We start from the raw sequence: 25106 nt of genomic DNA, 5'->3' as shown, positions 1-25106 counted from the left end.
CCCCTATATCGCTTCCAGAGGGACCAAGCCTAGGTCCACAATCCCATGAGGAACTGATGTCTCCAGCATCAAGGGAACAGTTCCAGACCGAACAGGAAGCAGATGAAAGCCTCCAGAGAGCTTGGACGGCGGCACGGAGCAACCCACCGCCTCTCAGCTCTTCTAATCGATCCAGGTTTGTTATAGAAAGAGGACTTTTATACAAGGAAACTCTTTCTGGTGGACACCAGGAAGACTGGCATCCTCAGAGACAGTTGGTAGTTCCAACTAAATACCGGGCCAAGCTCTTGAGCTTAGCCCACGATCACCCTAGTGGCCATGCTGGGGTGAACAGGACCAAAGACCGGTTGTGGGGGTCATTCCACTGGGAGAGAATGGGCAAGGATGTTTCTACCTATGTCCAGTCTTGTGAGGTATGCCAAAGAGTGGGAAAACCCCAAGACCAGGTCAAAGCCCCTCTACAACCACTCCCCATCATTGAAGTTCCATTTCAGCGAGTAGCTGTGGATATTCTGGGTCCTTTTCCGAAAAAGACAGCCAGAGGAAAGCAGTACATACTGACTTTCATGGATTTTGCCACCCGATGGCCGGAAGCAGTAGCTCTAAGCAACACCAGGGCTAAAAGTGTGTGCCAGGCACTAGCAGACATTTTTGCCAGGGTAGGTTGGCCCTCCGACATCCTCACAGATGCAGGGACTAATTTCGTGGCAGGAACTATGAAAAACCTTTGGGAAGCTCATGGGGTAAATCACTTGGTTGCCACTCCTTACCATCATCAAACAAATGGCATGGTGGAGAAGTTTAATGGAACTTTGGGGGCCATGATACGTAAATTCGTAAATGAGCACTCCAATGATTGGGACCTAGTGTTGTAGCAGTTGCTCTTTGCCTACAGAGCTGTACCACACCCCAGTTTAGGGTTTTCCCCATTTGAACTTCTATATGGCCGTGAGGTTAAGGGGCCATTGCAGTTGGCGAAGCAGCAATGGGAGGGATTTACACCTTCTCCAGGAACTAACATAATGGACTTTGTAACCAACCTACAAAACACCCTCCGAACCTCTTTAGCCCTTGCTAGAGAAAACTTACAGGATGCTCAAAAAGAGCAAAAAGCCTGGTATGATAAACATGCCAGAGAGCGTTCCTTCAAAGTAGGAGACCAGGTCATGGTCTTAAAGGCGCTCCAGGCCCATAAAATGGAAGCATCGTGGGAAGGGCCATTCATGGTCCAGGAGCGCCTGGGAGCTGTTAATTATCTCATAGCATTCCCCACCTCCAACCGAAAGCCTAAGGTGTACCATATTAATTCTCTAAAGCCCTTTTATTCCAGAGAATTAAAGGTTTGTCAGTTTACAGCCCAGGGAGGAGACGACGCTGAATGGCCTGAAGGTGTCTACTACGAAGGGAAATGTGCTGGTGGTGTGGAAGAGGTGAACCTCTCCATGACCCTTGGGCGTATGCAGCGACAGCAGATCCAGGAGCTGTGCACTAGCTACACGCCAACGTTCTCAGCCACCCCAGGACCGACTGAACGGGCATACCACTCCATTGACACAGGTAACGCTCACCCAATTAGGGTCCAACCTTACCGGGTGTCTCCTCAAGCTAAAACTGCTATAGAACGGGAGATCCAGGATATGTTACAGATGGGTGTAATCCACCCCTCTGAAAGTGCATGGGCATCTCCAGTGGTTCTAGTTCCCAAACCAGATGGGGTGATACGTTTTTGCGTGGACTACCGTAAGCTAAATGCTGTAACTCGCCCAGACAACTATCCAATGCCACGCACAGATGAACTATTAGAGAAACTGGGACGGGCCCAGTTCATCTCTACCTTGGACTTAACCAAGGGGTACTGGCAGGTACCGCTAGATGAATCTGCCAAGGAAAGGTCAGCCTTCATCACACATCTCGGGCTGTATGAATTTAATGTACTCCCTTTCGGGCTGCGAAATGCACCTGCCACTTTCCAAAGACTTGTAGATGGTCTCCTAGCGGGATTAGGAGAATATGCAGTTGCCTACCTTGACGACGTGGCCATATTTTCAGATTCCTGGGCAGACCACCTGGAACATCTACAAAAAGTCCTTGAGCGCATAAGAGAGGCAGGACTAACTGTTAAGGCTAAGAAGTGTCAAATAGGCCTAAACAGAGTGACTTACCTTGGACACCAGGTGGGTCAAGGAACTATCAGCCCCCTACAGGCCAAAGTGGATGCTATCCAAAAGTGGCCTGTCCCAAAGTCAAAGAAACAGGTTCAATCCTTCTTCGGCTTGGCCGGTTATTACAGACGATTTGTACCGCACTACAGCCAAATCGCTGCCCCACTGACAGACCTAACCAAAAAGAAACAGCCAAATGCTGTTCAGTGGACCGAAAAGTGTCAGAAGGCCTTTAACAAGATTAAAGCGACACTCATGTCTGACCCTGTACTAAGGGCCCCAGACTTTGACAAACCGTTCCTAGTAACCACAGATGCGTCCGAGCGTGGTGTGGGAGCAGTTTTAATGCAGAAAGGACTTGATCAAGAATTCCACCCTGTAGTGTTTCTCAGCAAAAAACTGTCTGAGAGGGAAAGCAACTGGTCAGTCACTGAAAAAGAATGTTACGCCATTGTCTACGCTCTGGAAAAGCTACGTCCATATATTTGGGAACAGCGTTTCCACCTGCAAACCGACCATGCTACACTGAAGTGGCTTCACACCGTCAAGGAAACTAACAAAAAACTTCTTCGGTGGAGTTTAGCTCTCCAAGATTTTGATTTCGACATCCAACACATCTCAGGAGCTTCTAACAAAGTGGCTGATGCACTCCCCCGTGAAAGTTTCCCAGAATCAACTGGTTAAAATCGTCCTTGAGATGTGGAAAATATTGTTAGTCTTTATATACTTGGCAGTATATTTAGAGATGCATGTGTCTTATTAACTCTGTTTTTCCTAGAGCTCCAGGAAGAAATCCCAGCCAGTGTTTCACCCTAGCTGAGATTTGGGGGGCGTGTCATAAATATAAAAGGAAGGGTAAACCCCTTTGAAATCCCTCCTGGCCAGGGGAAAGCTCCTCTCACCTGTAAAGGGTTAAGAAGCTAAAGGTAACCTCGCTGGCACCTGACCAAAATGACCAATGAGGAGACAAGATACTTTCAAAAGCTGGGAGGAGGGAGAGAAACAAAGGGTCTGTGTCTGTCTGTATGCTGGGTCTTTGCTGGGGATAGACCAGGAATGGAGTCTTAGAACTTTTAGTAAGTAATCTAGCTAGGTATGTGTTAGATTATGATTTCTTTAAATGGCTGAGAAAAGAATTGTGCTGAATAGAATAACTATTTCTGTCTGTGTATCTTTTTTGTAACTTAAGGTTTTGCCTAGAGGGGTTCTCTATGTTTTTGAATCTAATTACCCTGTAAGATATCTACCATCCTGATTTTACAGGGGGGATTTCTTTATTTCTATTTACTTCTATTTTTATTAAAGGTCTTCTTGTAAAAAACTGAATGCTTTTTCATTGTTCTCAGATCCAAGGGTTTGGGTCTGTGGTCACCTATGCAAATTGGTGAGGCTTTTTATCCAACATTTCCCAGGAAAGGGGGGGTGCAAGTGTTGGGAGGATTGTTCATTGTTCTTAAGATCCAAGGGTCTGGGTCTGTAGTCACCTAGGCAAATTGGTGAGGCTTTTTACCAAACCTTGTCCAGGAAGTGGGGTGCAAGGTTTTGGGAAGTATTTTGGGGGGAAGGACGCGTCCAAACAGCTCTTCCCCAGTAACCAGTATTAGTTTGGTGGTGGTAGCGGCCAGTCCAAGGACAGTTGGTGGAATATTTTGTACCTTATATTTTGTACCTTGGGGAAGTTTTGACCTAAGCTGGTAAAGATAAGCTTAGTAGGTTTTTCATGCAGGTCCCCACATCTGTACCCTAGAGTTCAGAGTGGGGGAGGAACCTTGACAAATACAATGATTGTTTTCACCATACACTTGCCATGTGTCTATATACCTGTCATGATACAATGGGCCACACTCAGAAGTGGAGAGCTAGAAAGGGTGTCTGTGGGAAGGTCACAACTGTAAAATCACACAGTGCTCAAGTAGGCTGTGGAACTCCCAGCCACAAGATATCAACGGGGCCAAGAGCTTAGCAGGATTGAAAGAGGGACTGGAAGTTTATATGGATGACCAGAAAAGTCAACTACAGAAGTGAGGATTTTTTTTTTTTTTTAGTTTCTTGGAAGGGCTATAAATGTTCCTGATTTACATTGCAAAATATGTCTAACTAGTGGGTGTCAGGGGAAACTTTCCCTGGGAGCAGGTTATCTCTTAGCTGCCTATTGTAGGGCTTCTTCCATTTTTCTCTGAAGCATTTGGAACTAGCCACTGGATACTCGGCTAGATGGACTACAGGTCTGATCCAGTCTGGCAATGCCTATCCTCCTATCAGTGGTGTAAATCCAAGACTATGCTTTTGCTCATCTTTCTTGACCTCCTAGGAGTATGAGAGCAGAATGATATCTTGTTAAATATCATCTAGTCATCTAATCTCCTATTCTTTTTTTCTTTCAGGAAGAAAAGCTCAAAACGCCTCAGACCTTCCCAGTACATTATGTCAGCTGTCAATGACACCAAATTCAACTACGAAGTGTTCCTTCTCACTGGGATACCTGGGCAGGGAGATGTCCATCTCTGGATCTCTGTCACCATCTGCTTAATGTATGCTATTTCGATAGTAGGAAATTCACTCATTCTGTTCATCATAAAAACAGATCTAAGCCTTCATGAGCCAATGTACATGTTCCTTTCCATGTTGGCTGTCACAGACCTAGGCTTATTGATAGCCAGCATACCAACAATATTGGGTGTATTTTTGTTTAACTCAAGGGAGATCAGCCTCAATGCCTGTCTTGCTCAGCTGTTCTTCATCCACTCATTTACATTCATTGAATCCTCCGTGCTCTTGTTGATGGCATTTGACCGTTTTGTTGCCATCAGTAACCCACTGAGATATGCCTCCATCTTAACTCTGCCGAGAATAGCGAAGATGGGTCTGCTGTGTGTTCTAAGAGGGGTGGCCGTGATACTCCCACTCCCCTTTATCCTGAAATGGTTCCGATACTGTCGAGCCAATGTCCTCTCCCATTCCTTCTGCCTGCACATGGAGATCATGACACTGGCATGTGCAGACATCACAGTTAACAACATCTATGGCTTGATTATTACAATCATAACAGAGGGGTTGGACTCACTGCTCATCTTCCTCTCTTATGTGATGATCCTCAAAACAGTGCTGAGCATCACATCCCACAAAGAGTTCCTCGGGGCCCTGAACACCTGCGTCTCCCACTTCTGTGCTGTTCTGCTCTTCTACACACCTGAGATCAGCCTGACTTTGATGCACAGATTTGGGAAGAGCTCTTCTCCCTTGCTTCAGATTGTCCTGGGCTATGTCTACCTGCTGGTTCCTCCTCTGATGAACCCAGTTGTGTACAGCGTGAAAAGCAAACACCTTCGTTCGAGGATAATCAGGGTGTTTGTTAAGTGAAGGGTCAGTTTATCACCCAGCTCAAGTGCTGGTGTCATAGGAAACAAGAAACACAAGACATGGTGACTTATTCCATCCTGGACCCTTATATCTGTGATGACATGAGCTACTGATCTCCACTCTGCACAGTCAGGTTCAGATGTGGTCTAAGGCCTGAAGCAATGGTATAGCGGTTGTCTCCACCCACTGGTGAGGGAGGACAGGGCACTGGGGGAAGGAGACCAGGGCAGGCAGCAGCATTTGCAGAGTGACTGTGTTCGTGGAGAGCCAGGGGCCTGGTAGGATGTTGGTGCAGAAAGAGCCATATCGGTGGCTGCTCCAGCCTCAGAAATCCTGTCAATACTCTCAATAAAGACAAGGGACATGGATGAGGTTTCCTGTTATACCTGGCCTATCACTGTCCTGTCTCTGTTTCAGAGTAACAGCCATGTTAGTCTGTATTCGCAAAAAGAAAAGGAGTACTTGTGGCACCTTAGAGACTAACCAATTTATTTGAGCACGAGCTTTCGTGAGCTACAGCTCACTTCATCGGATGCATACCGTGGAAACTGCAGAAGACATTATATACACACAGAGACCATGAAACAATACCTCCTCCCACCCCACTGTCCTGCTGGTAATAGCTTATCTAAAGTGATCATCAGGTGGGCCATTTCCAGCACAAATCCAGGTTTTCTCACCCTCCACCCCCCCGCCCCCCACAAATTCACTCTCCTGCTGGTGATAGCAGGAGAGTGAATTTGTGTGGGGGGGTGGAGGGTGAGAAAACCTGGATTTGTGCTGGAAATGGCCCAACTTGATGATCACTTTAGATAAGCTATTATAAGCAGGACAGTGGGGTGGGAGGAGGTATTGTTTCATGGTCTCTGTGTGTATATAATGTCTTCTGCAGTTTCCACGGTATGCATCCGATGAAGTGAGCTGTAGCTCACGAAAGCTCGTGCTCAAATAAATTGGTTCGTCTCTAAGGTGCCACAAGTACTCCTTTTCTTTTTGTCCTGTCTCTGGTTAAACATCCAGGGGCCATGAAGAAAGCTGCAGGGCTGTTCTGCAGTCGCAGTCCTGGCCCTTCCTGAGTGCTGTGGGTGCTCTGTGATCCATGGGGGCTGCACCAGCTGTGGACAGAGGCTATTCCAGGGGTACGGACACCCATGCTTCCCCCACGCCCTCAGCCAGGTGCTTGTGACTGAGTCGTGCCAGAGACATCATTATGCAAGTGCCTCAAGAGAAGCCATTCAGGCAGCCCCCACCCCCATCACCACTGTTGGTGGCTCTGCATGCCGCACACCTGCTAAGCCCACTCCACATGGAAACAGTGCAGAGCTGTCTGTGTGAGTGAGGGTCTGACACACAGGAGTCCTGGCAAGACACTCAAGCCCATATTCCCCTCTCTTCTGTTTCTCCTGCCCCAGCAATGCAATGGGGTAGAAAAGGTCCTCAGCTCCCCAGAAGAGTCACAGTGATCTCCTGTCCCAGTCCAGCCCATTCAGTGTCGGGTGAGCACCTTTTCAAAAGGAAAAAGCAAGACACATGCAGGAGCCCTGCCCCCTCCATGGCTTCACCCCGGCCCACTTCCTCCCCCTGAACTCCCACCTTCTGCTCCTTCTCTTCCCCAAGCCCAGCCCACTGACCAGGCTGGATGTCAGAGCGAGGCCAGGGTAAAAGAAGCCCGGGAGCGAGTGCCACTCTGGGGAACCCCAGACCCTCCACCTGCGCTGTTCAGGGGATGTGGCCTTGGGGGAAAGAGGAGCAGGGTGGGCCATCATAGCGACTGAGGGCTAAGGACATCAGCCCCCCAACATTGAAAAGGGTTGCTCTTCCCATGAGCAGGTGTGGATCGGAATTGGCGGGAATTCGGGACAAATGCTATACTGGCGTCTTTCAGCCCACACTGGGAGTTGAATTCTGCATTTTAGGACTCTGCCTCCCAGTTCAGTGGCCATTAGAGGTGATGTGTAGGGGAGTGTCCCCTTTTTGTTGTTGGAGAGATTAGGGGGGTCAGTGAAGCCCTAGAATCATAGAATATCAGGGTTGGAAGGGACCTCAGGAGGTCATCTAGTCCAAACCCCTGCTCAAAGCAGGACCCATCCCCAACTAAATCATCCCAGCCAGGGCTTTGTCAAGCCTGACCTTAAAAACCTCTAAGGAAGGAGATTCCACCACCTCCCTAGGGAACCCATTCCAGTGCTTCACCACCCTCCTTGTGAAAAAGTTTTTCCTAATATCCAGGGTTTTGCCCTGTAGGGCAGGGCATGGCTCCCTGCACTCCATGTGAAAGAGGAGGAGCCTTAGGAGGGCAGGCAGGCTGCATCCTCTCTTGAAACATGGGCCACACCAGCAGGGGACAGACAGCTGCCCTCACTCAGTCCCGGGGAAAGGGACTAAGATATCATGGGTGCCAGCTGGGGAGAAGCCAGTGAGGCTTCAGCAAGCCTGAAACAAGACTGACCCCAGTAAGGAGGAGGTGGGGGCGTTCCTGAGTAAAGGAGTAGGATCGGGTTGGACAGTAGGAGAGCCTGTGTTTTGGAGATGATTGAATTAATGTGACCCCACAAAGGGGGCTCTTGTTTTAAGTATCCCAGGATGAGAGTAAGTCATTGCAAGGACTTTAGAGGGAAGGACAGGGGGCCTGCTATGCTATCTCAGGCCCCAAGGGGCACTCTGGGGCGGCCCCTGTCCAGAAGGTCTTGGCCAGAGTGGGCTGTGCTCTTGCAAGCCGTTACCAAAGGGCATAAATCAGCCCATTTCCCCCTTTAGCAAAACTTGATTCCAATCATGGATTCCAATCATGTTTTGCTAAAAAGGGGATATGGGAATAGGAAATAGGGGTAAGGAAATTGCAATCATGTTTTGCTAAAGGGGGAAATGGGAACAGGGAATGGGGGTAAGGAAATTGGAATCATGTTTTGCTAAGGGCAGGAATGGGAACAGGGACACAGGTGTAAGGCTCTGTGGTGTCAGATCTGGGAAGGAGGATACTAAAGAAGGAAACTGGAATCATGCTTGCTGGAAGTTCACCCCAATAAACATTGAATTGTTTGCACCTTTGGACTTCGGGTATTGTTGCTCTTTGTTCATGTGAGACGGACCGGGGAAGGAAGTGGGTGAAGGAATAAGCCCCCTAACAAGGTCTAACTGACAAGAAATGGAGCAATGGCCATGGCGGCCGCATCTTACATGTCTGGCTGGGAGAAAGCAGTCTGAGTCCAAAGTCTATCCAGTCTATCTAGTATTTTAGGCTTAGTTTGCATTTTTGTTTATTTTCTAAGTAATCTGCTTGGATCTTCTTGCTATCACTTAGCACTAAAAATCTCTCTTTCTCTAGTTAATAAACTTTATGTTTTATCATAACCAGTGTGTTTTGAGTGAAGTGTCTTGGAAAATCTCAGCTCTGTCAATAAAGTTTCTTCAATATCTTTCCCACATGAGGGGAAAGTGACATATATTAATGAGCATGCATTGTGCAGATCCCTTTGCAATACAAGATGGCATAATTCTGGGTTCATAATTCAGCAAGGGTGCAAGGATGGGGATATGGGAAATTGGCTGTTTTCTCCTGTTTGTCCTTGAGTGGCTTAGGTAAAGCACTCAGGTAGCTCAGTTGGTTGTGCGACGCCAACTGCGCTCATGTTGGATGATAACAGGGCCTGGGAGGATGGTTGTGTCACCAGAAGAGCATTGCAGAGAGGCCCGCCAAGCTGAATGGATACGGAGTTCAGTGATTCCACCAGCATCCAGATGTGGGGAACAACCAATCACAGAGGTTTTAGAACAAACTGATAAACTAAACATTAAAAGTCACCAGGCCCATATGACATTCACCCAATAGTTCTGAAGGAACTCTAATATCAAATTTCAGAACAACAAACTGTGATATGTAACCTATCACTTAAATCAGGCTTTGTACCAGGTGACTGACAAATAGCTCATATCATGCTGATTTTTAAAAAAGACTCCAGAGGTGATCCCAGCAATTATAGGCCTGAAATCCTAACTTTAGTACGAGGCAAATTGTTTTAAATTATAGTAATGAACAGAATTATCAGACACATTATTTGCTGTGGAACAGTGAACATGTCTTTTGCAAAGGGAAATCATGCCTCACCAATCTGTTAGAATTCTTTAAGCGGGTCAACATATATGTGGGCAAGGGTGATCCAGATGATATAGTGTATTTGGACTTTCAGAAAAACTTCAACAAGATCTCTCATCAAAGGCTCTTAAGAAACATAAGCAGTCATGGGAAAAGAAGGAAGGATCTCTTCTGGATAAGTAACTGGTTAAAAGATAGGAAATAAAGGGTAGGAGTGAATGGTCAGTTTTCAGAATGGAGAGAGGTAAATCATGGAGTCATCCTGCAGTCTGGAGTGGAACCAGTGCTGTTCCACATATTCCTAAATGAACTGGGAAAAGGGATAAGTGATGAGGTGGAAAAATTTGAAGATGATGTAAAATTATTAAATATATTTAAGTGCAAAGCAGACTGTGAAGAATTGCAAAGGGATCTCACAAAACTTGGAGATTGGGCAACAAAATGGCAGATGAAATTCAGTGTTGATTAATGCAAAATTAGACAGATTGGAAAAACGTAATCAAAACAGTTGGGAACCATAGCTTGTGAATATAATAGGCCAAGACAGGCTAAGCCTCCCCTGGTGCAGCTGTGGCCACTGCCCAGCAGTTGCAGGGTTTGCACAGGGAACTTTTTATTATTTATGTGCCATGCAGGTTCCAGGGTAGTTGAGGAGGCAATATGTGCTACTCAGATTCTTCAGCAACCTTGCTGCATTCCATGGAGATTACAAATGAAACCAAGAAGATGAGTAACACATACTGCTGTGACAGGCTGTTACCCCTGGGGAGCAGTCTGGGAGCTGTGGGAACCGCTCTGCCCGTTAACCCTCCAGTTGGGTGGGCCAATCTTACACTGCTTTGCTGGTGACACAGTCAGCCTCCACAAGCCTTGCTATCACCCAACATGACAGCAGGTGGCACCGCACACCCAACTGAGCCTCCTGAGTGCTTTACCTAAGCCACTCAAAGGCAGGCAGGAGACAACAGCCAATTTCCCAGCTCCCCAGCCTTGCACCCTTGCTGGAGTATAAACCCAAATTTATACCATCTTGCACTGCACAAGTGTCTGTACAGCATAAGCTCATTAATATATGTCACTTTCCCCTTGATATGGGAAAGATATGCAACAGCCATTTTACACAGAGCTGAGATCTTCCCCAGACTCTTTACTTAAAACACACTGGTAAAGTTGAAGCATAAAACAGGTTTATTAACTACAAAAAGATGGATTTTAAGTGATTAAGAGTGATAGAAATACACTCAAAGCAGATTACCTAGCAAATAAACAAAAATGCTAACTAAGGCTAACATGCTAGGTAGATTGGATATGAATTAACAATTTCTCACCCTGCCTGATGATACAACCAGTCCGCCAAGTTTCCATATGCAGACGAGAAATCCCTTTAGCCTAGGACTAGCACTTCCCCCAGGAGTGAGGCCAAGAGATGCTGTCACTCCCCATATTATATAGCAGAAAAATATAAATGGAGTTAAGTGTCCTGTGGTCTGGTTCCATGCCCTTGCATGTGCTGCAGTGTCATAGCAGGCGTTATCCATACACAGTCCTGAGGTTTCTCCTGAAGGTTCACCAGATGGCGTATAAACTTCTCCAGACTGTTGTTTCCCCTAATGTCCCATTACTAGGAATAGGCCCTTCTCAACCAGCTGTCTGGACCATAAGTATTTTGCCTAGTGGGTGTCACTCAGGTATAATGACATTTGAAATACAGATACATACTCAATATTCATAACTTCAGATGCAAAAATGATACAAGGATATAAATAGGATCATCATATTCTGGAAACCATATTTTTTCCATAGGAACCTCACAAGACATTTTTGTATAAAAAGCATATAACATTTTCATAATCATATCATCAGCATACAACTATGATTAATATTGGGGGCAGTTTCACAACCACCTCCTCAGCTATCCTGGAACCTGAATTGAGCATATTAAAAGCTGAGGTTCTTTGGGAAGAGACAAGCATCTCCCCTGGGGCAACTTGGGGTCTCAAGAAAGTAGGGTAAGCATGGTTGAGGGGACTCTGGCCAGCCTGGGGAGCCTCCAACATCTGGGGTCTGCTATGGGGTCTGTGAAAGCTCTGGGATTCTCTGGGATTGGGGGGTGGGGATGACATTCCAACTGTGGGGGTGGGGCATAAGGAGTGGGGCCAGAGGACTCCACCCACGGCTCATGTTGAAAATTGTAAGGAAAGGGATAGATGATAAGACAGAAAATATTGTGATGTCTCTATATGAATCCATGGTATACCCACACCTTGAATACTTTGTGCAGTTTTGTTCATCCCATCTCAAAAAAGATATATTAGAATTGGAAAAAGTACAGAGAAAGGTGACAAAAATGTTCAGCGGTATGGAACAGCTTCTATATGAGGTTACATTAAAAATCCTGGAACATTTCCGTTTGGAAAAAGAGAAGACTAAACAGGGATATAATAAAAAGAAAAGGAGTACTTATGGCACCTTAGAGACTAACCAATTTATTTGAGCATAAGGTTTTGTGAGCTACAGCTCACTTCATCGGATGCATACTGTGGAAAGTACAGAAGATCTTTTTATACACACAAAGCATGAAAAAATGGGTGTTTACCATTACAAAAGTTTTTCTCTCCCCCCACCCCACTCTCCTGCTGGTATTAGCTTATCTAAAGTGATCACTCTCCTTACAATGTGTACGATAATCAAGGTGGGCCACTTCCAGCACAAATACAGGGTTTAACAAGAATGTCTGGGGGGGCGGGGGGTAGGAAAAAAACAAGGGGAAATAGGTTACCTTGCATAATGACTTAGCCACTCCCAGTCTCTATTCAAGCCTAAGTTAATAGTATCCAATTTGCAAATGAATTCCAATTCAGCAGTCTCTCGCTGGAGTCTGGTTTTGAAGTTTTTCTGTTGTAATATCACAACTTCCATGTCTGTAATCGCGTGACCAGGAGATTGAAGTGTTCTCCGACTGGTTTATGAATGTTATAATTCTTGACATCTGATTTGTGTCAATTTATTCTTTTATGTAGAGACTGTCCAGTTTAACCAATGTACATGGCAGAGGGGCATTGCTGGCACATGATGACATATATCACATTGGTGGATGTGCAGGTGAACGAGCCTCTGATAGTGTGGCTGATGTTATTAGGCCCTGTGATGGTGTCCCCTGAATAGATATATGGGCACAGTTGGCAACGGGCTTTGTTGCAAGGATAGGTTCCTGGGTTAGTGGTTCTGTTGTGTGGTATGTGGTTGCTGGTGAGTATTTGCTTCAGGTTGGGGGGCTGTCGTCTCATTGCCAGGGGCTGTTCTGAAGCCAAAAGAATATTTGTTCTAATACAGAACTAGATAAGTTGACTGAGTAGTTATTAGCCAAGATAATCAGGGATGAAGCTCCATGCTCCGGGTGTCTCTAAACCTCTGATAGTCAGAAGCTGGGAGCACACACAAGGGATGGATCAATTCATAATTGCACTCATCTGTTAGTTCCCCCTGAACTATCGGCACTAACCACTGTCAGAAGACAGGACACTGGGCAAGGTGGGCCATTGGTATGACCCAATAAGGCCATTCTTCTGTTCTTAAATTGTTCCTCTGATAGATGGGCTGCTACAGACCAGCCATTTCCAGGGGCAGCCAGTCTTACAGAGGTGGCAAAACCACCCTAGCCAACATCTAGGGGCTGTTCGGTGTGGGATGCTGATGGGGTCTAGTGCTGACAGAGGCTAGATCTGGGATGGATAAGAGAGAGATTTTCCCCACATTTAAATTTCTGACGTAAAACTGAAATGTTTCCTTTTCATCCATATTTTATGGTGAGTTTTCACAGAAAATGGATCATTGTTCTCTGTATGCTCAGCTGCCCTGATATTGCCCAGCTGCAGCTTCTTGGCTCCACAAAAGCAATTGGAAGCTTTTCGTCTGCTGCTTCCTCACAACATAAACAAAGTTTGCACTGACTGAGTCTATGGCTGGATTCTGTGTATGGAAAGGTCAAAATCTCCTGCCCAGGCTAGGGCTGGGGTATTGTGTTCATCAGCTACTCTGACCAGCCCTCCTACCTCTCTGCAGCCCCCTCCACACTGTATAATGCCCCTGCAGTAGATCCTGTGGGAAGTGGCTACTTTGACAGGCCCTGGTAGCACATCTCTGATGAACATGTGCTAGCAGGGAACTGGGGAGGGTCCTAAAGCAATTATGAAGGCCCAGAGATTGTGGGAGAGTGGGCCTAGCTACCAGTGCATCACTGAGATCTATGCACATCATTGGGGACCCCTAGATATGGGGTCCCGACTTTCATTCTTCAGGGAGAAGGGAAGGGACCTCGACTCCTGCAATGATCCGATGGAAATTTCCATGTACTGAGCCTTGTGGAATCATAGAATATCAGGGTTGGAAGGGACCTCAGGAGGTCATCTAGTCCAACCTCCTGCTCAAAACAGGACCAATCCCCAATTTTTGCCCCATATCCCTAAATGTTCCCCTCAAGGATTGAACTCACAACGCTGGGTTTAGCAGGCCAAAGCTCAAACCACTGAGCTATCCCTCCCCCATGATAATCTACCTTTCCTGACCTGCACCCTGAGCTTGTAATGTAGGAAAGAGGGCTGCCGAGGAGAAATCTTGTCCTATATTATTAATTATTATTTCTTTTATTTCAGCAATATCACAATTGTGAGAGCATCATCGTTACCACTCACCACACCCGGGGTAGCCATGTGACTAATCGGAACCATACGAACAGTGATGACAAACCCACATTACAGGAACAGAGCCTGCAGTAGGGCTTCCTCTGCAGTCCAGTTGTGTAGCATCACCACACATTCCCTGTGACTTGGCCTCCTGCACTTTGCCATTGGCCATGACAAGGTTAAAGCTGGTGCACACGAAGCCAAGCAACTGAGGTTCCCTGATGGCCAAGTGGCCCCCAAGGGAATGTGCAAGCATGCTTCATAAACACAGTTGCCTGCCTAGATTAACAGTTTCTGTCTCCTGCCCATGTAAGCTCTTCAATGGCTCCTTGTCATTTAGGGTGAAGACCTCTGGTGTCAGCGGCTCCCCGTCTAGGTACGTTGGCATGTTTCACTAACTTTAAAAAGCAAAGTGATGTGTAAAGGCTGGAAGCTGTTTCCATTGGCAGATGCTCTGTGCAGTGGCAAAGGACTCAGCTGGGCTGTCGTGGTGACTCAGTGATGGTGCTGGAGGGCAGGCAATGCTAGGTAGCTTGGGATCCCCTCCCCTACATCTGCCCATGCTCCACGGTGGGTTATTCAAGCTACACAGAAATCTGACATTCAAAGTGAGCTTGCAGTCCTAAAACACTGATGTCCTGAGTCAGGATTTTTCAAGGGGTCCCATTTCTAGAGGGGTCCCATTCCTGTGTACTCTGGGCCCAAACCTACCAAGGGCTGAGTGACAGGAGACCCCACCAAATATCCATGACTAGTTTCCAAATCGCCTCAGGTTTATTTGCTCCTGGAAATGGCACCAGCAAATGCATTTTCAAAGGTTGTATTCTCTGGCTCGATTGTGAAGGCAGGAATTCAGAGCTGCGTTGCTCTGTGGTAAGAGGTATGATAGGGAATATTACTGTTTCCTGAATGGCTGAGTGGTTCAACATTTCTGCCCTGTAGATACCCCTCAGAGTTACAGGACTACCTGGATATCTGCCCCTCTCTGGTCTCCAAGTGCCACATGTCAGACCTCGTATCCTTCCCTCTAATGTGGTGGAATCCTGCAATCTGCACATCCTCAGATTGGGCCGTGGGCCACAACACACTGTGGGGGGACTCTGCTTGCACAGTAGGTCTGATTGGGTTCGGCCCCTGTGGTATTTCCCTCTGGGAGGCTATGACCAGTGCTGAGACGAGTGACCAGCCAGCCTTCTTGAAGCAAAACACTGTGTAATCTGAACGGTAGGAATAAAGATTAACATGGGAGAATAAGAGGGATTTACAAGAACAGTCTGTACACCTCTCTGACCCCAAGTCCTCCCACGCTGATTCAGATACAGGTGGGCCCAGGGCCTTCAGGTTTCCCCAGTGGTGTCTGTCATTGCAGTCTGAAGAGCTTCTCAGGAAAAGCTGCCCCATCTCTGGACAGGTTTCCAGCACTGGAAAACAAGCTGTTTGACATGGCTGGAGCCCAGAAACAGGCTCTTCCCAACCCATAGCTCTGGTGTTGTCACTCAACCTCCCTGAAGTTCTGCCTGAGTGATGACTTGATCTGTGCCTTCCCATAGTGTTTGTTTTCCAGCAGCCTGCTATTAAACTAAGAAGACCCATAATGGTTTAACCCAATATGGATATAACATAAAAATCCCAAAAGTTAACTTAATATAGCTCTAGAGAAAACTGGGTTTAACACACACATTCATTTTTGAAGCTTGGCTCCTTTTCTGTCCCAGTGCCGTTCTTGGGTGCTACGGATCTTATGAATACCAGACAGAGACAGTTAGCCCTGGTCTACACTAGGACTTTAGGTCGAATTTAGCAGCGTTAAATCAATTTAAACCTGCACCTGTCCACACAATGAAGCCCTTTATTTCGACTTAAAGGGCTCTTAAAATCGATTTCCTTACTCCACCCCTGACAAGTGGATTAGCGCATAAATCGACGTTGCCGGCTTGAATTTGGGGTACTGTGGACACAATTCAATGGTATTGGCCTCCGGGAGCTATCCCAGAGTGCTCCATTCTGACCGCTCTGGACAGCACTCAACTCAGATGCACTGGCCAGGTAGACAGGAAAAGAACCGCGAACTTTTGAATCTCATTTCCTGTTTGGCCAGCGTGGCAAGCTGCAGGTGACCATGCAGAGCTCATCAGCACAGGTGACCATGATGGAGTCCCAGAATCGCAAAAGAACTCCAGCATGGACCGAACGGGAGGTACGGGATCTGATCGCTGTATGGGGAGAGGAATCCGTGCTATCAGAACTCTGTTCCAGTTTTCGAAATGTCAAAACCTTTGTGAAAATCTCCCAGGGCATGAAGGACAGAGGCCATAACAGGGACCCAAAGCAGTGCCGCGTGAAACTGAAGGAGCTGAGGCAAGCCTACCAGAAAACCAGAGAGGCGAACGGCCGCTCCATCTCAGAGCCCCAAACATGCTGCTTCTATGATGAGCTGCATGCCATTTTAGGGGGTTCAGCCACCACTACCCCAGCTGTGTTGTTTGACTCTTTCAATGGAGATGGAGGCAATACGGAAGTAGGTTTTGGGGATGAAGAAGATGATGATGAGGAGGAGGTTGTAGATAGCTCACAGCAAGCAAGCGGAGAAACCAGTTTTCCCGACAGCCAGGAACTGTTTCTCACCATAGACCTGGAGCCAGTACCCCCCGAACCCACCCAAGGCTGCCTCCTGGACCCAGCAGGCGGAGAAGGGACCTCTGGTGAGTGTACCTTTTAAAATGCTATACATGGTTTAAAAGCAAGCATGTGAAAGGATTACTTTGCCCTGGCATTTGCGGTTCTCCTAGATCTAGTCCTAAAGCCTTTGCAAAAGGTTTCTGGGGAGGGCAGCCTTATTTCATCCTTCATGGTAGGACACTTTACCACTCCAGGCCAGTAACATGTACTCGGGAATCACTGTAGAACAAAGCATTGCAGTGTATGTTTGCTGGCATTCAACCAAAATCCGTTCTTTATCTCTCTGTGTTATCCTCAGGAGAGTGAGATATAATTCATGGTCACCTGGTTGAAATAGAGTGCTTTTCTTCAGGGGACACTCAGAGGAGCCCATTCCTGCTGGGCTGTTTGCCTGTGGCTAAACAGAAATGTTCCCCGCTGTTAGCCACAGGGAGGGGGGAAGGTTGAGGGGGTAGTCACGTGGTGGGAGGAGGCAAAATGCGACCTTGTAACGAAAGCACATGTGCTATGTATGTAATGTTAACAGCAAGGTTTACCCTGAAAGAGTGTAGCGACTGTTTTATAAAATGTGTCTTTTTAAATACCGCTGTCCCTTTTTTTTTCTCCACCAGCTGCATGTGTTTCAATGATCACAGGATCTTCTCCTTCCCAGAGGCTAGTGAAGCTTAGAAAGAAAAAAAAACGCACTCGCGATGAAATGTTCTCCGAGCTCATGCTGTCCACCCACACTGACAGAGCACAGATGAATGCGTGGAGGCAAATAATGTCAGAGTGCAGGAAAGCACAAAATGACCGGGAGGAGAGGTGGAGAGCTGAAGAGAGTAAGTGGCGGGCTGAAGAGAGTAAGTGGCGGGCTGAAGACAGGGCTGAAGCTCAAATGTGGCGGCAGCATGATGAGAGGAGGCAGGATTCAATGCTGAGGCTGCTGCAGGACCAAACCAGTATGCTCCAGTGTATGGTTGAGCTGCAGCAAAGGCAGCTGGAGCACAGACTGCCACTGCTGCCCCTCTGTAACCAACCGCCCTCCTCCCCAAGTTCCATAGCCTCCACACCCAGACGCCCAAGAACGCGGTGGGGGGGCCTCCGGCCAACCAGCCACTCCACCACAGAGGATTGCCCAAAAAAAAGAAGGCTGTCATTCAATAAATTTTAAAGTTGTAAACTTTTAAAGTGCTGTGCTTAAAGTGCTGTTTGGCATTTTCCTTCCCTCCTCCACCACCCCTCCTGGGCTACCTTGGTAGTCATCTCCCTATTTGTGTGATGAATGAATAACGAATGCATGACTGTGAAGCAGCAATGACTTTATTGCCTCTGCAAGCAATGATTAAAGGGAGGAAGGGAGGGTGGTTAGCTTACAGGGAAGTAGAGTGAACCAAGGGGTGGGGGGTTTCATCAAGGAGAAACAAACAGAACTTTCACACCGTAGCCTGGCCAGTCATGAAACTGGTTTTCAAAGCTTCTCTGATGCGTACCACGCCCTCCTGTGCTCTTCTAACCGCCCTGGCGTCTGGCTGCACGTAACCAGCAGCTAGGCGATTTGCCTCAACCTCCCACCCCGCCATAAACGTCTCCCCCTTACTCTCACAGATATTGTGGAGCACACAGCAAGCAGTAATAACAGTGGGGATATTGGTTTTGCTGAGGTCTAAGCGAGTCAGTAAACTGCGCCAGCGCGCCTTTAAACATCCAAATGCACTTTCTACCACCATTCTGCACTTGCTCAGCCTGTAGTTGAACAGCTCCTGACCACTGTCCAGGCTGCCTATGTACGGCTTCATGAGCCATGGCATTAAGGGGTAGGCTGGGTCCCCAAGGATACATATAGGCATTTCAACATCCCCAACAGTTATTTTCTGGTCTGGGAAGAAAGTCCCTTCCTGCAGCTTTTGAAACAGACCGGAGTTCCTGAAGATGCGAGCATCATGCACCTTTCCCAGCCATGCCACGTTGATGTTGGTGAAACGTCCCTTGTGATCCACCAGAGCTTGCAGCACTATCGAAAAGTACCCCTTGCGGTTTATGTACTCGGCGGCTTGGTGCTCCGGTGCCAAGATAGGGATATGGGTTCCGTCTATAGCCCCACCACAGTTAGGGAATCTCATTGCAGCAAAGCCATCCACTATGACCTGCACATTTCCCAGGGTCACTACCCTTGATATCAGCAGATCTTTGATTGCGTGAGCTACTTGCATCACAGCAGCCCCCACAGTAGATTTGCCCACTCCAAATTGATTCCCAACTGACCAGTAGCTGTCTGGCGTTGCAAGCTTCCACAGGGCTATCGCCACTCGCTTCTCAACTGTGAGGGCTGCTCTCATCTTGGTATTCATGCGCTTCAGGGCAGGGGAAAGCAAGTCACAAAGTTCCATGAAAGTGCCCCTACGCATGCGAAAGTTTCACAGCCACTGGGAATCGTCCCAGACCTGCAACACTATGCGGTCCCACCAGTCTGTGCTTGTTTCCCGAGCCCAGAATCGGCGTTCCACAGCATGAACCTGCCCCATTAGCACCATGATGCATGCATTGTCAGGGCCCATGCTTTCAGAGAAATCTGTGTCCATGTCCTGATCACTCACGGGACCGCGCTGACGTTGCCTCCTCGCCCGGTATCGCGTTGCCATGTTCTGGTGCTGCATATACTGCTGGATAATGCGTGTGGTGGTTAATGTGCTCCTAATTGCCAAAGTGAGCTGAGCGGCCTCCATGCTTGCCTTGGTATGGCGTCCGCACAGAAAAAAGGCGCGGAACGATTGTCTGCCGTTGCTCTGACGGAGGGAGGGGCGACTGACGACACGGCTTACAGGGTTGGCTTCAGGGAGCTAAAATCAACAAAGGGTGTGCCTGTACATCAAGGAGTATTTCAGGCAGGACTGCACGGAGGGTTCCAATAAGAAATGGTGCACCTAAGTTATCGTTGTTATTGGAACAAGGAGGTTAGCCTGTCCTCTGATTGATACATGGCTAGATTTACCTCGCTGCACCTTCTCTGTGAGTGACTGCAGTGTGATCTAGACAGGGGAGGAGCAAATGAGTACAAAACAAATCTGGTCTATTTCTTGTTCTGACCCACTCCATCTATCTTTTACATCTTTGGCTGGCAGCAGACGGTGCAGAAGGACTGCATGCCATCCACATCTCATGGCTGCTCGGCAGAAGATGGTACAGTACGACTGCTAGCCATCTTCATCTCTTGCCTGCCTGGCATAAGATGGTACAATACGACTGCTAGCAATCCTCATCTCTTGCCTGCCTGGCAGAAAATGGTACAGTATGACTGCTAGCAGTCCGTATCGCCGGCCCGCTCACCATAAGATGGTTCAATAGGACTGCAGGACTAAAGAGAATGACCTGGTCAAGTCACTCCAAATTTAGTCCCTGCGCCCATGTCTGCCCAGGCGCTCCCAGCCGACGTGGCCAGGAGCACCTCGGACACGACGAGGACGACTACCAGTCGTATTGCACCGTCTGCTGCCAGAAGGCAATGGGTTGCTGCTACTGTGCAGCAAAGCCGTACCGCGTCTGCCAGCACCCAGGAGACATAGGGTGACGGTTACCTGAGTGGGCTCCATGCTTGCCGTGGTATGGCGTCTGCACAGGTAACTCAGGAAAAAAGGCGCGAAATGATTGTCTGCCCTTGCTTTCACGGGGGGAGGGAGGGAACGGGGGCCTGACGATATGTACCCAGAACCACCCGCGACAATGTTTTAGCCCCATCAGGCATTGGGATCTCAACCCAGAATTCCAATGGGCAGCGGAGACTGCGGGAACTGTGGGATAGCTACCCACAGTGCAACACTCCGGAAGTCGACTCTAGCCTTGGTACTGTGGAAGCGCTCCGCCAAGTTAATGCACTTAATGCACTTAGAGCATTTTCTGTGGGGACACACACACTCGAATATATAAAACCAATTTCTAAAAAAACGACTTCTATAAATTCGACCTAATTTCGTAGTGTAGACATAGCCTTAGAGAGTGAGAGAGCAACAGGCTACTTTCCTGTGGGAAACGAAGTTCCATTTCCATGAATTTGACTTTCATATACACTTCCTGCAAACCCTCATCCTGGCTGAATAACAGCTGACGGGGACACTATGTACTAGGGGAGTTCTATCCTGATCCCTGTGCCTGTTACCAAACTGGATACAGGCTACAGACTGACAGAACAGAGCTGGAGGAGAACGGTCAGCTATTAACCCAGGGACAGAGAAGCTACTAAACTTTTCTTTGCTGACAAGTGACTGAATGAGGGCTGAGACACTGCAATCTTTTCAGCTTGTGATGACATCCAGAAAACATACACTACATTTTAAGTCCCACTCTAACCTAACCTATTTCCTAATATCCAACCTAGGTCTCCCCCACAGCAACTTGATACCATTACTCTTTCTTCTGTCATCTATCACCACTGATAACAGCCAAGCTCCTTCCTCTTTGGAATGCTCCTTCAGATAGTTGTAGATGGCTGCTATCAAATCCCCCCTCAATCTTCTCTTCTGCAGACTAAACAAGCCCAGTTCCCTCAGCCTCACCTCATAAGTCATGTGCCCCAGCCCCCTGATCATTTCTGTTGCCCTCCACTGGACTCTCTCCAAATTCTCCACATCCTTTCTGTAGTGGTGGGCCCAAAACTGGGCGCAATACTCCAGATGTCTCCTCACCAGTGCCGAACAGATTGGAATAATCACTTCCCTTGATCTACTGGCAATGCTCCTACAAATACAGCCCAATATGCAATTAGCCTCCTTGGTATCAAGGGCACACTGCTGACTCATATCCAGCTTCTCATCCACTGTAAGTCCCAGGTCCTTTTCTGCAGAACTACTACTTAGCCAGTCTGTCCCCAGCCTGTAGCATTGTGTGGGATTCTTCCATCATAAGTGTAGGACTCTACACCTGTCCTTGTTGAACCTCATCAGATTTCTTTTGGCCAATCCTCCAATTTCTAAAGGTCACTCTGGAATCTATCGCTACCCTCCAGTGTATCTATCTCTGCCCCCAGCTTAGTGTCGTCTGTGAACTTGCTGAGCGTGCAATCCATCCCATCATCCAGATCTTTAATAAAGATGTTGAATAGTTGTATGATACTATCTTCTGTTAACGAACAAGAAGCTGTTTCTAATCAGGATCATGAACACAAACCTCTGCAATACCTGTGCAAGACTTTCCAAAAAGTCTTGAGAAAAAAACCACTGGTCTGTGTTTCAGGAAAGAGTGGAGCACACGTGAAGGAAAGGGGAGTGTAAAAGGGGTTGTATGTAATTTTCACCATTAGCTGTTACATGAGCATGGATGAAGTTTATCACCAGGAGCATTTGTTTAGGGAAAATGAATAGAGCCTGGTTCTTATCAAATTGACACATGTATATCTGGAGTGACTTAGCTGAAGTCAAAGTTAGGAAATTCAGAACGTGGCCCTGGGAATTTATCCCATGTGGTGAAAAGAGGCAGTGGCTTAATTTGGATTTTCAGGAGTAGATAAAATAATTATAAATAAATAAATAAATTGCACTTTATACAATGGGCCACACTCAGAAGTGTAGGGCCAGAAAGGGTGTCTGTGGGAAGCTCACAATTGTAAAATCACAGAGTGTTCACGTAGGCTGCAGAACTTACAGCTACAAGCTATCAATGTGACTAAGAACCGAACAGGATTCAGAGAGACTGGATGTTTATATGGTGTCATAAGGATAAAGGGAAGGGTAAACCCCTTTAAAATCCTTCCTGGCCAGAGGAAAAATCCTCTCACCTGTAAAGGGTTAAGAAGCTAAAGCTAACCTCGCTGGCACCTGACCAAAATGACCAATGAGGAGACAAGATACTTTCAAAAGCTGGGAGGAAGGAGAGAAACAAAGGGTCTGTCTGTTTGTCTATATGCTGCTTTTGCCAGGGATAGACCAGGAATGGAGTCTTAGAACTTTTATTAAGTAATCTAGCTAGGTATGTGTTAGATTATGATTTCTTTAAATGGCTGAGAAAAGAATTGTGCTGAATAGAATGACTATTTCTGTCTGTGTGTCTTTTTTGTAACTTAAGGTTTTGCCTAGAGGGATTCTCTATGTTTTGAATCTAATTACCCTGTAAGGATCTACCATCCTGATTTTACAGGTGGGATTTCTTTACTTCTATTTACTTCTATTTCTATTAAAAGTCTTCTTGTAAGAAAACTGAATGTTTTTTTTATTGTTCTCAGATCCGAGGGTTTGGGTCTGTGGTCACCTATGCAAATTGGTGAGGATTTTTTACCAAACCTTTCCCAGGAAGTGGTGTGCAAGGGTTGGGAGGATTTTGGGGGGAAAGACGTGTCCAAACTATGTTTCCCAGTAAACCCAGTTAGAGTTTGGTGGTGGCAGTGGATATTCCAAGGACAAAAGATAAAATTAATTTGTACCTTGGGGAACTTTTAACCTAAGCTGGTAAAAGTAAGCTTAGGAGGTTTTCATGCAGATCCCCACATCTGTATCCTAGAGTTCAGAGTGGGGGAGGAACCTTGACATATGGGTAACCAGAAAATCAAATTACACAAGTGAGGACTGTTTTAAAAACTCTTGGAATGGCTCTAAACCTTCCTGGTTTACAGCACAAAATATCTCTAACGAGTGGGTGTCAGGGGGAAACATCGGGAGCAGGTTTTCTTATAGCTGCCCATTGCAGAACTCTTTCCACCTTCCTCTGGAGCGTGTGGAACTGGCCAGTGCATACTGGGCTAGATGGACTACAGGTATCATCCAGTCCGCAAATGTCTATCTTGGTATCAGTCGTGTAAATCCTAGACTTTGTTTTTGCTGATTTTTCTTTAGCTCCCGGGAGTCTCTAGAATTGTATGGAGAGTGGAAAGATGTCTTGTTAAATATCAGCTAATCTCCTGTTCTTTTTCTTTCAGGAAGGAAAGTTCAAAACAAATTGGATCTTCACAGTACATAATGTCAGCTGTCAATGACACCACATTCAAATCTTCAGTGTTCCTTCTCACCGGGATACCTGGGCAGGAAGACGTCCAAAATCTCTGGATCTCTCTCCCCTTCTGCTTAATTTATGTTATTTCAATATTAGGAAATTCAGTCATTCTGTTCATTATAATAATAGATCCAAACCTCCATGAGCCCATGTACATTTTCCTTTCCATGTTGGGCGCCACAGACCTTGGCTTATCGATAGCCACCATACCAACGATACTGGGCATATTCTTGTTTAACTCTCGGGAGATCAGCTTCGATGCCTGTTTTGCCCAGTTGTTCTTTATCCAGTCACTTCAATGCTTTGAATCCTCTGTGCTTTTGTTGATGGCTTTTGACCGCTTCATCGCGATCCGTGACCCACTGAGATATGCCTCCATCTTAACTCTGCCGAGAATAGTCAAGATGGGACTGGTGTGTGTTCTAAGAGGGGTGGCTGTGATACTCCCATTCCCCCTTCTCCTGAAGAGGTTTCAATACTGTCGAGCCAATGTCCTCTCCCATTCCTACTGTCTGCACATGGAGGTCATGACAATGGCATGTGCAGACTTCACAATCAACAACATCTATGGTCTGTTTACTACGGTCCTAACAGTGGGGTTGGACTCACTGCTCATCTTCCTCTCTTATGTGATGATCATCAAAACAGTGCTGAGCATCGCGTCCCACAAGGAGTTCCTCAGGGCCCTGAACACCTGCGTCTCCCACCTCTGCGCTGTTCTGCTCTTCTACACGCCAGAGTTCAGCCTCACTTTGATACACAGATTTGGGAAGGGCTCTTCTCCCTTGCTTCAGATTGTCCTGGGCTATGTCTATTTGATGGTTCCTCCACTGATTAACCCAGTCGTGTACAGTGTGAAAAGCAAACACCTTCGTTCGAGGATAATCAGGGTGTTCGTGAAGTGAAGGTCAGTTTATCTTCCGGTCCCAATACTGGTAGCAAAGGAAACAAGAAACACAGGACATAGCCACTGTTCCCCCTAAGCTGTGCGCGTGTGTGTGCTCACACAGATCCTAAACCCCGCGCAGATGGTGAAACACTGCATGCACAACAATTTGCACAGAAGCACAAAAATTTGCAGAGAAGACATTTTTTGCCACACACGGCCTGTCAAAAATTAGAGGGAACATTGGAGACAGAAACCTATTCCATCCTGGACCACACTGGGACTTGAAC

General features: G+C 47.0%; 2 protein-coding genes across 2 annotated transcripts; both read left to right on the top strand.

The window, feature by feature from the left end:
- Window positions 1-4586: 4586 nt before the first annotated feature.
- On the top strand, window positions 4587-5522 carry LOC140894803 (olfactory receptor 51G2-like). The gene has a single exon (XM_073303471.1). The coding sequence runs from the start codon at window positions 4587-4589 to the stop codon at window positions 5520-5522; it is 936 nt and encodes a 311-aa protein (XP_073159572.1).
- Window positions 5523-23896: 18374 nt separating this feature from the next.
- LOC140918525 (olfactory receptor 51G2-like) lies at window positions 23897-24835 on the top strand. Its single transcript, XM_073363236.1, has one exon. The coding sequence runs from the start codon at window positions 23897-23899 to the stop codon at window positions 24833-24835; it is 939 nt and encodes a 312-aa protein (XP_073219337.1).
- Window positions 24836-25106: the final 271 nt, after the last annotated feature.

Source organism: Lepidochelys kempii, chromosome 1 (assembly GCF_965140265.1).
Source record: "Lepidochelys kempii isolate rLepKem1 chromosome 1, rLepKem1.hap2, whole genome shotgun sequence".
NCBI lineage: Eukaryota > Metazoa > Chordata > Testudines > Cheloniidae > Lepidochelys > Lepidochelys kempii.
This window is presented reverse-complemented; position numbering and strand designations above follow the sequence as displayed.

Excerpts from the sequence above, each read along its gene's own strand:
- LOC140918525 (XM_073363236.1), top strand. The coding sequence starts at position 23,897 with ATGTCAGCTGTCAATGACACCACATTCAAATCTTCAGTGTTCCTTCTC.
- LOC140894803 (XM_073303471.1), top strand. The coding sequence starts at position 4,587 with ATGTCAGCTGTCAATGACACCAAATTCAACTACGAAGTGTTCCTTCTC.